Source organism: Watersipora subatra, chromosome 3 (genome assembly GCF_963576615.1).
Source record: "Watersipora subatra chromosome 3, tzWatSuba1.1, whole genome shotgun sequence".
Taxonomy (NCBI): domain Eukaryota; kingdom Metazoa; phylum Bryozoa; class Gymnolaemata; order Cheilostomatida; family Watersiporidae; genus Watersipora; species Watersipora subatra.
This window is the reverse complement of record NC_088710.1, coordinates 20,958,317-20,975,631: the sequence shown is the minus strand read 5'-3', so window position 1 is coordinate 20,975,631 and position 17,315 is coordinate 20,958,317. Positions and strand designations below refer to the sequence as shown.

Genomic DNA, 17,315 nt, shown 5'->3' with positions numbered 1-17,315 from the left:
CTATATTTTTATATAATAATTAGTCTACATTGTTATATAATAGTTAATCTATATTTTTATATAATAATTAGTCTACATTGTTATATAATAGTTAATCTATATTTTTATATAATAATTAGTCGACATTGTTATATAATAGTTAATCTATATTTTTATATAATAATTAGTCGACATTGTTATATAATAGTTAATCTATATTTTTATATAATAATTAGTCTACATTGTTATATAATAATTAATCTCCATTGTTATATAATAATTAATTTACATTGTTATATAATAATTAATCTAAGTTGTTGTATTGTTATATAATAATTATTCTTCATTGTTTTATAATATTTAATCCACATTGTTATATAATAACTAGTCTACATCGTTTTATAATATTTAATCCACATTGTTATATAATAACTAGTCTACATTGTTATATAATAATTAATCTACATTGTTATTTAATAACTAATCTGCCTTGTTATATTGATTAAGAGAGCCATTTGACGTTGCATGCTATTTTTTTCACCACCTGAGTTTTTTTAGATATGAGCTGCACCCTATTGTTCTGACCACCATAAATACATATAGTTATTGCTCTGATATGTCAGTGTAAATCACTCAAGTTATTTTTAGGTTCGTACATACAGGCAACTATCTAAGGCATTCGAGTGCTTAACTTATCTCCAATCAATTGGTTTGTCCTAACCGTACAGTAAGAAACTGTAGATATGTCAGGACAGCCTATTGTTGCCAAGGACAGGGTCATAACTAGCTTTCCACGGGTAAGTTTTATATTATGTTTTGGTTTCTAGACCGTTTCCATCTGTGACACTCAAACATACTTTCATGGTTTGCTTTTTGACTCGGTAAAAGTCGTTGTAAATGCGATGAGTCTAATTTTTTGCCTTGGTTTTATAATTTTAGATATTTTTTGCAGTCTTTGGGCTAATGTTTATGAACAATCTTCAAAATGAAAGGCCACATGCTCAAACCAATAATGATATGGTATTCTTAGTAGATGTTTTTAACAAGATTTTCTAATTAAGGTAATGGAGTAGTCTGTAATAACATATTAGTAATTATAATAATGTAATTAGTGGATAGTCACAGGAAGTTATGGTTAGATATCCTTTTTCACTAAAGTCGTAGCACTGCAACTCGAACATAATAACCGTTGTCATAACAATACGAACAAACAGGAAGTGCAACTATTGACATCACTTTTTGGAGAAGTCTTTTTCTTCTGAGCGCTTTACCTGCAGTATCGATATTAATCTTGAAACATCCTGGCAGTCAGATCACCTAAAACAACAAACCAAATCTACAATGATAGAAAAATATCTAAACATTCTGATAAAATATTTAAAATGAGTGACCCTTCAACTGAGGGAAACCCTGGTTCTTTAATTTGATTAAGTGAAATGCTAAGCCATTCAATCAAGGTTAGTCTCTGTGCCTTCATTTGAAAGCACTGTAAATGTATTAGATCATTATATGAGCCATCTACATTAATGTTAGTTTAGATCTAAGTTGGCTCTAGGCTTAGTTGTAAATTAGTAGGAATTAAAATAATGTCGTATTAATTTTAAGGCAATGGATGCAATTACATGCTGTATAGTTACATTAACTGAAATTAGAATAAATGTAGCCTTAGTTTGTTTCACTCTTTTGAGCACAAAAATGAAGTGTTCACATATGAACATCTTTGAGTATGCCGTGTATCAATCTACATAGTTCATCTCTAGCACAGATATGAATGTCAAGGAGCTTGTAGTACTTGTTGCAAATGTCACACAATATTTTGTGCATAATTGTCAAGACTAAATCAATTGTGTATGTACAGAGTACTCTTAAGCACTAGTATACATGTACATGTGTCAATAGGGCGGGCACACTTGTATACAGTTGTCAAAAGGGCTTCAGCATTTACATGCGGGTGTCATAAGGACTTCAGCGCTTGCATTCAGATGTCAATAGGGCCTCAGAACTCGCATACATGTGTCAAGAGAGCATCAGTACTTGCATACAGGTGTCAAAAGGACCTCAACACTTGCCTATAGGTGTCAAGCAGGCTTCAACACTTGCAGATAGGTGTCAAAAGGGCCTTAGCCCTTGCACATAGGTGTCACGAACGCTTCAGCACTTGCATACTGGTGCAAAGAAGCCCTCAGTACTTACACGCAAATGCACAAGTACTAAAGCGACGGTTAGCCTTGCACGCGAAAAGCAGGTGCTGAGAGGTTGTCAGGACCTACATACCAATGTTCAACGATTCAGAGCACTTATGATTGTCAAATCCCCTTGGGCACTAGCATGCAATTGTCAAAAAATCTAAAATTTTACGTAAATGTCAAGTAAGATTTTGCTCATGTCCGAGATTACAATTTGCGTGCGTCTATTTAGTATTAGAGGTCAATATTAAATCATGCCTCCATTAGACGTCAATGGAAAACACAATTATGCAATATTTCTTAATTAGGCAATATACTTTATATTTTTCCAACGAATCAATTATCTATTCTAAATTAAATTTAAATTTGATTATAAGTCTTCACCAGCATTATTTTATTAAATTAAATCACCTCCCAACATTTCACACTAATTGTGCGGACAATCATTACGGATCTGCATTTGATGGGCCCACCTTATGATCTCTCCCACATAAACAGAAGCGTAAACTTGGCATAGCCTAGGTTCAGAACTAGAGGATGGATATATGTTGCGTAACTTACTCTAATTTAGACTAAGTAAACTGGAAAGTAACTCAGCTGTTGTATTTTATTAGTTTTATATTGGTTTATGGTCTATTTTACTTCTCGTCAGCCTCTTTACTCTCTTTTTCACGTCTTTTGAGAAGTTTTTAAAATGTAATATATTTGCTCAATGTATACGTCATGTTGTATGCTTGCATGGTGAGACGATCCTAAGTGGAGATTTGGTTGAGGTGTATGAGGTGTTGAGGTGTATATCTGTATTAAATTTTGACTGTAGTCGCCTATGGTAAATCACTAATAGGTAGGGTGTAGTCTATGTACGACTGTGAATTAGTTAAAAAATGTTAAACATAAATTTATGTTAAACCAAATTGGAATAATTAAATTATATCCAAGAATCTAAATTAATAAAGTCTATTAATTATCTATTAAATTAATTTATAAACAATATTTTTATTGTTGCTGTACGTTAGATACAGAAGAATATAAATGTAGGTTCGGTGACACGTAGGTTTGGAGATAGAGATGCCAATACATGGCATAACTTCACGAATTACATGTACATTACATTTTCACCAACCTATTTACATGTACTTTCAATTGCAAAACTCGAGTGATTTGAGAAGCTCTGAAATGTTTGAAATTACTGCATGTATATAATAAACATAGATTTTCTCAAATTCTACGTTGTCCATTTACCTGTTGAGGTGATCTTAAGTGGATATGTGGCTGTGTGTGTCGAGGTATAACATCTGCAGCTATTTTCATCATTGAAGGCTTGTTTTACACTCTCACTGTTCTTACAGCCATACAATGTACAGACAACTCCCTACAAAGCAATGGATTATGACCCCATCGTCAGGTCTGCATGTCAAAGAGACAGAACTAATATTGGGTTAGTACAGTCGTTGCTAGTTCCTCTTAGCATGTGTTCGATTTGTGTTTTAAAGTGTGTGCTTTCAATAGAGAACTCAGGTTATTGCATTTACCATTGTTGTGATTACTGGCTAAGCACTGAGTCATCTATTATTGTTTGATTTTAGAGTCAAATTATGCAAAGCTGTGGTGGTCGGGGATGTAGCAATAGGTAAAACGTCTTTTGTGAACAGGTCAGTGATTCATAAAGTGTTAAATTTTCAGCCATCTTACAATGTTGAAGTTTTAAATGCTTTATCAAGTATTATTTTATATTTATGCCTCTTTTCTATCTCTGCAATACTTGACTGCATCATTTTATTTTGGCAGGATAGTCTTCCTTAGCAACCGATAAACAAACCCTATGTATTGACGCACATTACCTTCACAACAGCGACTAACACTACTTTCACAATGTAGGAACAAACATTACCTTGACAACCTCGCAACAAGCAATGCCTCGATAACCTAAAAACAAACATTACCTTGACAACCTCGCAACAAACTTTACCTTCACAACTTAACAACAAACGTTACCTTGGCAAACTAACAACAAGCTTTACCTTGACAACCAAACGATAAATTTTAGGTTTGTAGAATAACCATAAACATTTCCATGACAACGCCGTAACAAATATCATCTTGGCACCCAACAGCAAACATTTGTTTGACAACAACTATAAAATATAGAGTCTCGTTCAATGTTTTGTACCATGCTCTTTTGTATGTTTAGTCAAGGCTCCTAATTGGTAAGTTTCCAGTCTACTCACTATTTGTCCTGAGCACCTCTGATAAGTCAGCATGTAACTAGCTCATTGATAATTTTATTGTCATGGCGCTGCTTTGCCTAACAGGTGGAGGAGCAGAGCTTTTACCTCTAGACATGGTTATGGTTCTGTGGCTACTCGTAATGAATCACAAATCAGTGATTTTACGTAGTTCTTGCGAATATTATGATCAGGAATATACATATTATAAAAGTAATACATATATATATAAAATGAAAGTATACATATTATGAAAGTAATAGGTATATAAAATACTATCATGTGGCTAATATTTAGAAAAATAGAAATAAGACGCTCTTAATTCACTGGAATAATTAATTATTTATGTGAATATAGGCAGCAACAGGCCATGAAACTAAATAAAATCAAAGACTAAAAAATAAATACTATTGTTTCCTTAGTAATTTTATATAATATAATAGATTACTATACTTACTATAATAAGAGCCGTGCATGTCTGAAGCCAGGGTTAGAGATTGGAATAAACTTTGAATTCGTGACATTCAGTTTGGTAGACTGATACTTTAACACCTGCACCAACCACCCATCTTCCAGAATATCAGAATAATTATGCAAACACATTTTCTCTGCGCTTTTTTGGCACTCCTGACAATCTCTCACGGCATGTTAAACTGCCTGGGCGCTGCTTAGTAATACTTTGATTATAATGGTTGGCGACCACTAAACATTATATCTCCACTAAATTTTGGATTACTTTAAAAATTGAAACATGTGACCAAATGGTACACACCATGTGCTATTAGGATTATAATCTGTTTACTTCTGGCTCGTGTCCAGAGCCAGGTAGCTATAGGAAGTGACCAATAATGAGGTCACTTGGTTTTATAGATTCTGTCACGATCTGTTTGATAAGGACTACAAGGCAACTATCGGAGTTGATTTTGAAGTGGAAAAGTTCAATGTAATGTCGCTGCCTTTCACCGTACAACTGTGAGTATTTTACTGTACAACCGTGAGTATTTTACTGTACAACTGTGAGTATTTTACTGTACAACTGTGAGTATTTTACCGCACAATTGTGAGTATTTTACCGTACATCTGTGAGTATTTTACCGCACAATTGTGAGTATTTTACTGTACAACTGTGAGTATTTTACTGTACAGCTGAGTATTTTACTGTACAACTGTGAGTATTTCACTGTACAACTGTGAGTATTTTACTGTGCAACTGTGAGTATTTTACTGTACAACTGTGAGTATTTCACTTTACAACTGTGAGTATTTTACTGTACAACTGTGAGTATTTCACTGTACAACTGTGAGTATTTCACTGTACAACTGTGAGTATTTTAACGTACAACCGTGAGTATTTTACCGTACAACTGTGAGTATTTTACCGTACAACTGTGAGTATTTTACCGTACAACTGTGAGTATTTTACCCTACAACTGTGAGTATTTTACTTTACAACTGTGAGTATTTTACTGTACAACTGTGAGTATTTTACGAGGTCTTAACTTGTACTTGTATTGAAGAGATAGCATTTGGTTTATTCTGTTGAAAGAAGTGACAATGCAGGCCTATGTTTAAGGGAATCTGTGTTAGCGGGTACACAGGCTATTCATATTTGCTAGTCGACATTTCATACAGGCTCATTATCTTTCAATTAAAGCCAGCACTAGTTGTGGGTTGACTCATGAAGCTCTGGGTTGAAAACAATTTTATTGGTTATTGTGTACTTGCAGTCGTTTAATAAAATTTCCGTGATGGTCAACTTATCGTCATGATAAGTAACGATTAGTGACAGACTATCGTATTTCAGTAACTTTCTGTCAGAAATGTGAGCTGAACCATCGCTGTAAAATATTGGCCTATATAACCACCTTTGAAGCTTTACATGATGTCATTTCCTTTTATTACAGACGCTTTAAAATAGTTATATCTGCAGTGTTGGATAGAATGGTCTAGCAAATCAAAAGGCTACTTGTGTATATAAAATAAATAATGTGTGATTTTCCTCACCGATTACTTTTAGAGAAGATAACTCCACAGATAGAGCAATCAATTAACTCACATTTGACTCAACCTTCAAGCATGGAAGTTTATGGTTTTTTCGGTTCTTTTAAACAGTCTTATTGATCTTAGAGTGACAGCCATTGGACGCCATCTTATAGCTCAATCTTAATCAGTCTCAGCCAGCTTTATATTGCTGATATGTAGGGTTATATTTCATACTCGAACCTTTTTAAGTCTCAACATGATAAGTCATAATGTATGGCTTATCATGTTGAGACTGTTGAGTAATGTTTGTTGACCACTAGAATCCAACATTACATTAACAGGAAATAGCTATCTATTTCCTGTTGAAATTAGTTGTACAGACTAAATACCAGCGACTGAAAATAGTCGCTTGTTATTACAGTAATAGATTAAATAAAAAATCAAACACAGTTTGCCATTAGTCATTTGTTTTAAAGGTTGACTTGCAACAAAATTCACATTACAGTTATTTGGTATCAAAAGATTCACCATGTCTTACTCTGTTGTGTTGTAGGTGTCAAATATGTGGAAATGTGATTACAAGCTCTGAAAAGCTCAAAAACAAAAAGCCGCCGTAGATTGGAATCTCTTTATTTCTCTGACTTAGTCATGAAATTTATTTATTGTGTTGTCACGTGATGTTCTCACGTGAATTGAAAGGCCAATAAAAAGCTCAATATAAAACTTATCATAGCACTAGTTTATGACAAACACTTCGGGTTTTACCGAAGACCCCGTATCAAATATAGATGCTCGCTACTTTACAGTTTTGCTTCAGTTTGGTCTAATCGGCAAGTCGTAATCCGATCATGTGACCCAATACTTCGCAAATAATTTTTGCAGCACTTTTCGATTATCACAGGTGACCAACAGGCTTGTCATGATTATCAGACAATGATATGTACTCCTTCAAGCTAAGGCTAAAAAATTAAACGAATTTTTACGGTAAGTTATAAGATATCAGTGCTAAAAGTGACAGCATTACAATGACGATAAAATAGACGCGTAAGAACAATAGACATGGTTTTATTGAATGCGTGAAGTATATTTGTGAAAATATTTCGACGAATAAGGTCAAAGTGTAAACAAAAACCATCTACCACAGCTACGTCACATTTGAGCCATTTTGGAAAGAGAATCCAAACTACGGCGGTCTCGTGTGGCTGCGATTAACTGTTCGTTTTTGAGCTTTTAAGAGCTTGTAATCACATTTCCACATATTTGGCACCTACAACACAGCAGAGTAAGACATGGTGAATCTTTTCATATCAAATAACTGTAATGTGAATTTTGTTGCAAGTCAACCTTTAAACAATCTGTTATTGGTCATTTGTTTTCAACACACCTCTGTCATTGGCCATTCGTTTCAAACACAGGCTACTATTGGTCATTTGTCTCAGTCTAGCCAATACAGTTGCTGACTATTTATTATCATAGATGCAGTCGGTGCTACTAAAAGATTGTCTGTTTAAATTTTTTTTAATCATTAGCTTTTGTTTCTGTGGATGATTCAAGCAATAATGAGCATTTTTTGCTGCTTAGATCTTTGTTACTCATGCTCATGTTGTTAAGGTTGGCTGACTGGTCAATTTTGAGAAACAAGATTCGTAGTCAGATCTTTTTAAAAAGCCAGCTATGAAACCTGTTATGAGGTTCACTTAGTGGTATGAGTCATTTGCTAAGGCTCAATTTGTTTTATTTTTCAAGTTCACCTATACAGTTATTTTTCAAACCCTCATTAATAATGATTGTTGATTCTCAGAATATTCTTTTACATTTAAGTAATGTCAATAGCACTTAAAATTTATTCAAGTACTAGAATAAACATTTAAAACATGTTTTGAATCATTAAAATTTTAAACATTTTTGATATTTAAATATTTTTCACACAATAAAAAATTGAATATAAATAAGGCAAAGTATTGTAAAGGAAGTCAGCTGACTCTTTACTTCACCACAGCAATCTCCAGAATAACCCGTAGTTGAAGTTTATGAGTATAAATTTGCAGATAAATAGTTATCATAATACAAACATGTACACAGAAGTCACCAGGTACTTCAAAGTCTTTTTTCTCTGATCGCTCTCGTATATAAGATATATATAAAATATTGTGGTCGAAGCCAGCTGGCTCGTAGCAGGGCCAGCTCGGATAGGCGACCTAGTCAGATAACGAGCCGACTCCCCACGTACGGATCGGTACAAGGTTGACTCTGCACCCTGTGAAGCCTAACCATCCCGAAGAATATATATACATTGTATATAAAATATATATATATTCTTTGAATATATATATATATATATTCAAAGAAATATATATATATAAAATATATATATATTCAAAGAATATATATATATATTTTATATATATATATTCTTCGGGATGGTTAGGCTTCACAAGGTGCAGAGTCAGCCTTGTACCGATCCGTACGTGGGAAGTCGGCTCGTCTTCTGACTAGGTCGCCTATCCGAGCTGGTCCTGCTACGAGCCAGCTGGCTCCTACCACAATATTCACCTCTAGTGCATCATATGATAACACTAATAATATGTACATGAAATGCCTATTAGCTGAGAAACACTTCACAATGCGATATCAGTTGGTTTACTATGACAAGCTGATTCAATCACTACAGGTGCCTGCGAGCAAATATGAGAAGCCTAGTTGGTCTGACTCATTATCTATGACTTGTTCATCAACGTTTAGCATTTCCTTAAACTGGTCATAAATACTACATGTTGGCAAGTAGTCAATGTGAGTTAAACACCGTGATTCATGCCATCGCTTATTATCTCCTCTTGCCTGATTACATGCACTGAAGTTCAAAGTACTCTATTGTAACAATGGTGCAGTGGTTCATTGTGCAGTCAATTTTGTTTAGTTAAATATGGCTTCGATGTTTGATGATGAATCATGGTTATATCATGTTTAGAAATTCTTTAAAAGTGTGACATGTGCTGACAAATCCTAGTTTTCATTGTCAGTTGAGTTCCGTGTCACTTGATGTATATAGGTCTAAATTTTACAGTATGTTGTAGTTAACCAACAAGACCCTTGATAAATTTGTAATTACAGGCATATCAACAAAATTAATTGACCATAGAGTCGTATTGCAAGGACTGATGCTCTGCTTTCAGACAAGTTTTGTGATATTGTACCAGTTCTTGGTATGTTAGCTGCCTCTCTCATAGTTAGCTGCAAAATTAGCTCAACTGAAAGCATGAGATGAACAGATACATGTGACTGTGATTTATTTATCACTTAGTATGCACTGCAAGAGTCACATTTTTGCCTCCATTTGAGTTCGATACTCACTAAGCAATAACTTTAATGTGCTGTAGCCTGTAATGTACTGTAATGTAATGGGTTGCTATGTAATGCGATGTAATATGATGTAATGCAATGTAATGCAATGTGCTGCTATGTAATACGATGTGCTGCTATGTAATACGGTGTAATGCAATGTACTGTAACCTACTGCAATGTAGTAATGCACTGTAATGCAATTATTCTATTTATCTAACAATGTGTGACGACTATAGCAATTGTAAATCATATAAGTCATTATTCATTTTACGTTGGGGTTATTAAAAGTAACGCAAAATCTTTAGATTTACAAAAATTATAAAATCCCAAGCTGTAGCACATCCGGTGACATCATATGTTGAACTGAATGGATTAAAATGCTTCTGAAATAAGTGCGACAGTTGACATTTATACAAATGGATAAGCATAGTGATGAATACATTGTTTAGTTTGTTACATTCACCCATAAATTCATAATTGAATATACAATTTCAAATTAAGATGTTTTTGGGTAAGGCCAACACCTACTAGTTTAATGGGAAATGGATAAAAACATTGAATTTTTTTATTCTGAACAAAGGTTATTTATTCGATAAAAAATAATGAGCTTGTATTACCGTCTCAAAATGTTGTCTCAATGCACCTGGGAGAAAGTGTATCAGATGTGTGGCCGTGCTATATCCAGACAATTACCAAATTTTCTTAGCATCAAATTGTACTGTTCCTTTTGCGATAATTTAACTGTTTGGCTCCTTTGTAAAATCCTAGAAGGGGATGTCAAGTCACTTATTTATTGTCATTTGGTGTATGCTGACCTAATGTGATTGTCTGCTGTTGGTATTTACAGCTGGGACACCGCTGGCCAAGAGAGGTTTAGATGTATTGCAGCGTCATACTACAGAGGAGCCAATGGTATGTGTTATTAAAAAAAGGGGGCAACTTCTAAAACCAGTCATTTCTACTGTGATAAATTATAAATGTAATTGGATGGTCTGCTGCTTCTGAATGGATCATTGATTTAGCGGATCCCCTGGTTCATAGTTATGTTGTCACATACGGGTTATGAGGCACAGTGCATATCCTATTCAATTTGTTATTTATGCTTGTCAACACCGTGAAACTACAATAAAACAATAACTTGATCGTCGATAAAGGATTATTGAAAGTATGTTAATTATACAGATGGTCATCTGTGAAGCCATTGTTAACATATAAAATAAAACACATAAAATGAAGAATATAACATTTACCTTAATAACACACGTGGGAGATTGCTAAATAGTATGTGATTCCCTTCTGGTTAATTCTTGATGATATATGACATTGGCGCAATGATGAAATTTAATGCAAATAAAAAAGCATTGAAAAATAGAGCTGAAAAACTACATTTTGTTGGCTCAAAGGCTGACAGAGCAATGACTTCAAGCACACCTAATCAAATGTATAACACTGGTAAGTCAGACAGACCACACAAGACCCATAGACCACCCAAGATCAACAGATGGACTGCCATTCATTCTAAGCAGAAGCAGTGAATCACACAGGGTGTCTAGATTGTGAAGTGCACTATCAAATTAGAAAATTTAACGGAGACAAGCAAAACCTCACACTTAAGCTTGAAGTTGCATTGGAAGTTATGCAAATGTTTACTTCAAAAGAGAGCACAACTCCAAAATGACTTATTTTTCTGCTAACTTAACCCAATTCGTTAGTTTTTACGCTGTATCTTTTATCATTGGTCAGTTGAATTACACATCAGTATCTAGGATTGGGTCAAGTAACCCGAGTTTAATGCCCAGTTTGAATGCAGTAAGAAAAAGCATCTAGCTTTAATTTTTCAACTAAAGTCCTTTGTAACTAGGTATAATACTAACTGTCCTCTATGAAAGAATTGATCAACATCTACACAACTGTTGTGGTCATGGCATGATGCTTAAACTGAACCTTGGGTAGTCATGGCATGATGCATAAACTGAACCTTTGGTGATCATGGCATGATACGTAAACTGAACCTTGGGTGGTCAATGCCTGGCGCATAAACTAAAACAGCTTTGTATTATCCTTTAGTGAAAGCTTAGTTACTTAGTTTAGTTATACGTAGTGGGTATGCATTAATTAAAATGCATATAGACTTGAGCCCTAAGCAGTAGGTAGTACGGAAATGTCATTAATCGTCTTATTTATTGCCCATGGACTGTCTGAAGAACTCAGTCAGCCGGCAACTTTTAATGTCTACACAAGTTTAAGCATAGACCAACATCATTAGAGAATTTATTAACTAGTAACTAGTACCCCACTACTTCGTCTGTGAAATCTTGCCCTATTTATCTAATTCTAACAAATTGAAACACTGCTAATAGCAAAAATTTTGGAGTCTTGTTGCTATGGTAACTGCGATAAAACAAATAGTCGTCAACTCTCTTTTTCTGCACTTTATGAATAGGGTGTTTTTGGCATATTACTGAGCCAGTCATAGAGTTCTAGCTTTGCCTGGCTAGATGAAGCGGTATTTCTTTTCGATGAAGGTGCTGAGATTATTACCGGTAATTATTAAATTAACTGTCTGATTACAAGGTCCACGGCTTCCAATTTCAAGTAAAAGTATAGTATGGTACTTCTTTATTAATCTAGTAGTGTTTTCTGTAACTGGTCTTATTTGCCAAACCAGTTTATTCTGTGAGTTTTTTTGATCAAATTCAGATTGTGATACGGCCACTACATGCTTCGTGTACGGCCTGAATATTGACAAATTATGATGTCTAGTGCTGTGAATTATGAAGGGCTCTGGGAAGAGGCGAATCTAGCTAGATATCTTTTTACTTCACTGCCTTAATTGCAAATGGCTGAAGGCCCCTTAATTCATACATTGATAGCCTACAAAGGCCTTTGTAAAGGAAAAAGAATGAATCATAGATTGCTGCCGAAGCTTATGTTAATATAGAAAAATAATAATCATTAAAAGTTGAATGTAGTTAAATTATTTATCCTGTCTTGTCGTAACTTTTGCGGTTCAACTGTGAGTCTCTTTTATCTAAGTTGGTTTTGCATTTACAAAGCTCTTTGTTTCACTATTTGTACATTGGCATGTCATTTTTCAACAGTACATCACAAGCATATTGAAGACTGCACAGTTCACCGGTTTGACCTGTTGCTTTTGAATTATAACTGTTTTGATCTATGCTCTGTGAACATGGCATGTAAGAGAAAGCAAATCCACATTTAGCTGACTGTGCGCTGTATTAAAAATTACTGTAATGGTTAAAGTTCTATGCATCACTAATTTACCACTAACCTCCAGAAAATCTATAGATACTTCAACGTTTTCTAGTTTCCTTCAGGCTCAGTTGTGTGTCTGTCATACAAAAGAAACCATTTAGCTCGGAGATATTATTACCTTATCCGCTGTCAACGAAGTACTTTTATTTTGTGTCTATTAAGACTATTCATTATGTAGTTAACTGATTCATGTTGTTGTATTATAGCAATAATAGTCGGGTTTGATTTGTGTGATGTGAACACTCTGCAAACAGCGCGCACCTGGTATGAGGATGCTGCCAAAGCTGCTGATCAGCCAATTGTCTTTCTCGTTGGGATGAAAAAGGACAAGCTGGTGAGTTGAGCTGAATGCTTTTTGTGTTTGCTATTTATTTGTGTCTTTCTTATGTTCAATCTGTTGGATTTATTTAAACTTTAAACCAAACATTTCGGGTATTCATATGAAGGACCTACAAACTGGAAATATTCGTGAAAAATGGATGTGAAAGTTTGAAAATTATTCACCTCATACAATATTTATTAGTTATCTTCCTTGGTTATAATATTTATTAAGACTTGTCTTCCTTTCATTAAAATGCTTGTGGTGATTTATCTCCTCTTTCTGCTATTATTAAAGTTGATTGCCCTTGCATAAAACATTTATAGTGAGTTATTTCCTTGAACACCTGTGTGTGCTTATCACTCATGCATAAATTACGTATTAAAATCTATTTACCATTATTTAATATTATTTATTATATTAATTATATTTATTATTAATTATTTCTACACAAATTTGTTTTTGTATGTAATATATATAGTTATCTCCCTTGCAAATGATATTAGTTTAAAGTGTATCATCCTCTTTATAACATAAGTATTTGCTATTACAGTGCATGTAATCCGGTCTGCCTTGAAGATCAGGAAAGAACTTGGTTGAATGCTCTTCCTAATATTATCAACATGATTACAATTTTACCTCAAAATATAATAATATTTATAATCAGAAATATTTTGTAAACATCTAAGTGGGTCAATGGTGTGTACTGACTCTCTACTATTGTTTTGTAGTCTCCTGCTGCATATAAAAGCACAGAGGCTGAAGCCTTGCGTTTGGCAGAGCAAATTGGAGCAGAGTATTGGGCAACATCTTCCATGACAGGTTAGTTTGTTGGATTTGTTTTTCATCCGTACGGATGTGTATTGATAGCATTGCTCTGGCCTAACAAACTACCTTTTTTATTTATGGATAAAGAAACCAAATTTAAACCTTGGGAGTCATATCCTCTCAAGAATAATTGCTTGTACTCTGTTGACTTAAAGTGAAAGTGGTTTGTCTTGTGATAACTCGGTGATGATGTCATAAACTGAATTTTCTAAGTGATGATGTCATCATAGCAATCATCTTCTACACACTCTTAACAGATGCAAAAGTGCGTTATAACATATGGTGTCAAGTTTAGGTTCAGAGGGGATATAATTTATGGTTAAAGCGAGACAGTTTTTGTTCCTAGTGATTACTAGCGTTGCTTGAGTTATGTGGTTGGAACCAGGCAGAGTTTTGACACAAAATGTTTTAGTGACTTAGCTGAAGGCGGGGAACATATGCTGGTGAAGTTTGAATGAAATCAGCCATAAAATGTGGAACTGCATAGAGTTTGCACAGACTAACACACACACGCAATGACAACATTGGACTTACCATTATATAGATATCATAGTTATTATTTTCATAGGAAGCTAAAGCTTTCAAGCTATGAAAACAAAATTTATTGTTGTTATTTTCAAGTCTGTTATAAAGCTGCTATTTGCCAAGCAAATACTGTGTAGCTAATAACCTAAAGTTGGTACTCAATATGGTTGCTTTATTGGTGATCTGAACAAAAACTTTGTTATTGATGAAATCAATAAATTCAAATTTCGTTTGCAAACTTGCTAGAGTAGGAGTTGTTTTCTCGCTGGAAAACAACTGCCTCAAGTTTGCATTTCATATTTATTGTAGGAGAGTCTGTAAAGCAATTAATGTTCCGTCTGGTGGCCCTCACCTTCAACCAGATGGTAAAGCTTGAAATGTCAGAGAGGAACGCTCAAACGACAAAATCTATTGGCACTCTGAGTAAGTAAGACAACTCCTCAAAATAATTGATCGTGCAAAGGAAAACAATGCAGCTTTAAAAACTGGTTCGATTTAAATTTTTTTTAAACTGGTTTTTTTCTACAATGGTTTGAGGCTGTTCATCTGATATATACTGAGAATCTTGTTGGTGACCATACATATGAGATACGCTCATGAGATGTACCATACATATGAGATACGCTCAGAAATGTACCATACACATGAGATACGCTCATGAGATGTACCATACATATGAGATACGCTCATGAGATGTACCATACATATGAGATACGCTCATGAGATGTACCATACATATGAGATACGCTCATGAAATGTACCATACATATGAGATACCCTCATGAGATGTACCATACATATGAGATACGCTCATGAGATGTACCATACATATGAGATACACTCATGAGATGTACCATACATATGAGATACACTCATGAGATGTACCATACATATGAGATACGCTCATGAGATGTTGAGTCAAATGATGCACTGAATTTTCTTGCATGATTTTTGATTGACTTACCAGCATTCCTTGGCATAAGTGTTTTAGTTTTAAGGAAGTGATGTAGGGCTCACGGTATTCCACAAAAAACTAAATGAATTGTTATAAGTATAATTGTTGTCCTTTTTATTCTGAAGATTTTTTGTTCACAGATTAGAACAATGAGACATTGGTCAACTAGTTGGTCATCATACCTCAATAGAATAGAAGAGCTGTAGCCGCATGGACACTGAGGGATTTTTGCAATACTATTCTGTTGAAGTTATAATAAAAAAAGGGAAATCACTACAATAGTATCAATTTACAGTATCACATTGTATTTAGTATAATTTTTGAATTTATTTTTAATATTCAAGAGTACTAAAAACAAAATGATTGCAAGAGTAAATCACACTAGTTTACCAAATGTACGATAAATTTTTTTAATCGTGGTTTTAACCAACTTTATTGTAACGAACATCAAATCTTTTATTAACCAGCAATCATGTCGCCATGCACTAAATACAATTGATAGGTTTTATTAATCTAGTTTCTACTAGATGTCTTTTTGATGACAAGTGTTTATGGGATATTTGATTGATTGTTTATCCCATTTTAAAGGAAATTACTGGTATGCTGCGCTGTTTTGGTTTTCATCGTTTGTGTTTAACTTTTGAATATTGTTCTGACTTTTAGGATTTATACTCACTTTTGTGAATCTGTATGTTTTAGAAGTGACCAAAACAAAAGACCTTTATGAGAAGAAAAAGAAGAAAAGAAGTCTATGCGCATAAAGTATCTCATAGAGTTAGGAAAGTACGAGCCTTTTCTACTGCCGTCCCTTATTTGAATCTTGTGTATTCTTTGCCAACATTTTTAACTAGTTCTACTTTCACTAGCCTTCATATCTAGTTTGTACTGCTACTCGCACTAAAGTATTTTTTATAATTGTAGTATTTTATAGCATATTCTGCACACATTATAAGTTTGGCATTATTTTATAGTCAAACAATAAGTCTTGTCATTTTCTATACTTTTGTTTGGAATATTTCTCAGTCTGTGAGATAACCTTGTATAAACGAGTAGCCATCATTATCGCTGAATCATGATGAGAATTCATTTTTGTGATGTGTTGAGAGTTATCTCTCACTGGAAAAGACAACTCCGGTTTTGATCTCATGCTTCTTAGGTTGAGTTAAAGAAAAGGTTGCCAACACTAGGAATTTGGAAATATTTGTTACATAGTTGTTACATTATTTCTATCAACAAGTTTTTGTTTGAAAAAAGATTAAGATAAGCAGCTTCTGAGTGCAATGCTATGACACACTCTGATCACTTAATCAGCTTCAGTTCTGTAAGATGTGAACATAACTTCCAAATTTTTTTTTACCAAATAAAGATATGCCAAAAAGATCTGTTGCAAGCATTTTTGATAAGTTTTAAGTTATTTATTTACATTAGATATGCTCTACATGTATCACCCAACCAGTGATTGAATAGAGGTACATTCAATTAAAGCCTGAAAGGCTACTTGTACGACGGCTTTATTTCTCAAGCCTTGTCACAAACATAAATGTGTCTGGTCTTTAAAATGATCAAACAAAAATAGTTTTTATCGATATGACTGGGATTTCACAATGATTTTAATATGATATGGGCATAAAAATTCATGGTCTGATACATGTATTAGCTATATGCAACAGTCACTTCAAACGATTGTCCATATGTAT

The 17,315-nt window shown here is 34.0% G+C and overlaps 1 protein-coding gene across 1 annotated transcript; it reads left to right on the top strand.

Annotated features, from left to right (window-relative positions):
• Nucleotides 1-632: 632 nt before the first annotated feature.
• Nucleotides 633-16,985, top strand: LOC137391235 (ras-related protein Rab-34-like). Its single transcript, XM_068077647.1, has 9 exons — nt 633-776; nt 3,515-3,603; nt 3,752-3,817; nt 5,261-5,362; nt 10,563-10,627; nt 13,198-13,325; nt 14,042-14,132; nt 14,973-15,086; nt 16,318-16,985. The coding sequence occupies exons 1-9, from the start codon at nt 723-725 to the stop codon at nt 16,377-16,379; spliced, it is 771 nt and encodes a 256-aa protein (XP_067933748.1). The 5' UTR covers nt 633-722; the 3' UTR covers nt 16,380-16,985.
• Nucleotides 16,986-17,315: the final 330 nt, after the last annotated feature.

What these genes read in the sequence shown, in the direction of transcription:
- LOC137391235 (XM_068077647.1), top strand. Translation starts at nt 723, where the DNA reads ATGTCAGGACAGCCTATTGTTGCCAAGGACAGGGTCATAACTAGCTTT. An exon ending in CTGCCTTTCACCGTACAACT is followed by an intron (nt 5,363 to 10,562) that starts GTGAGTATTTTA and finishes TGGTATTTACAG; the next exon opens with CTGGGACACCGCTGGCCAAG. An exon ending in GGCAACATCTTCCATGACAG is followed by an intron (nt 14,133 to 14,972) that starts GTTAGTTTGTTG and finishes TATTTATTGTAG; the next exon opens with GAGAGTCTGTAAAGCAATTA.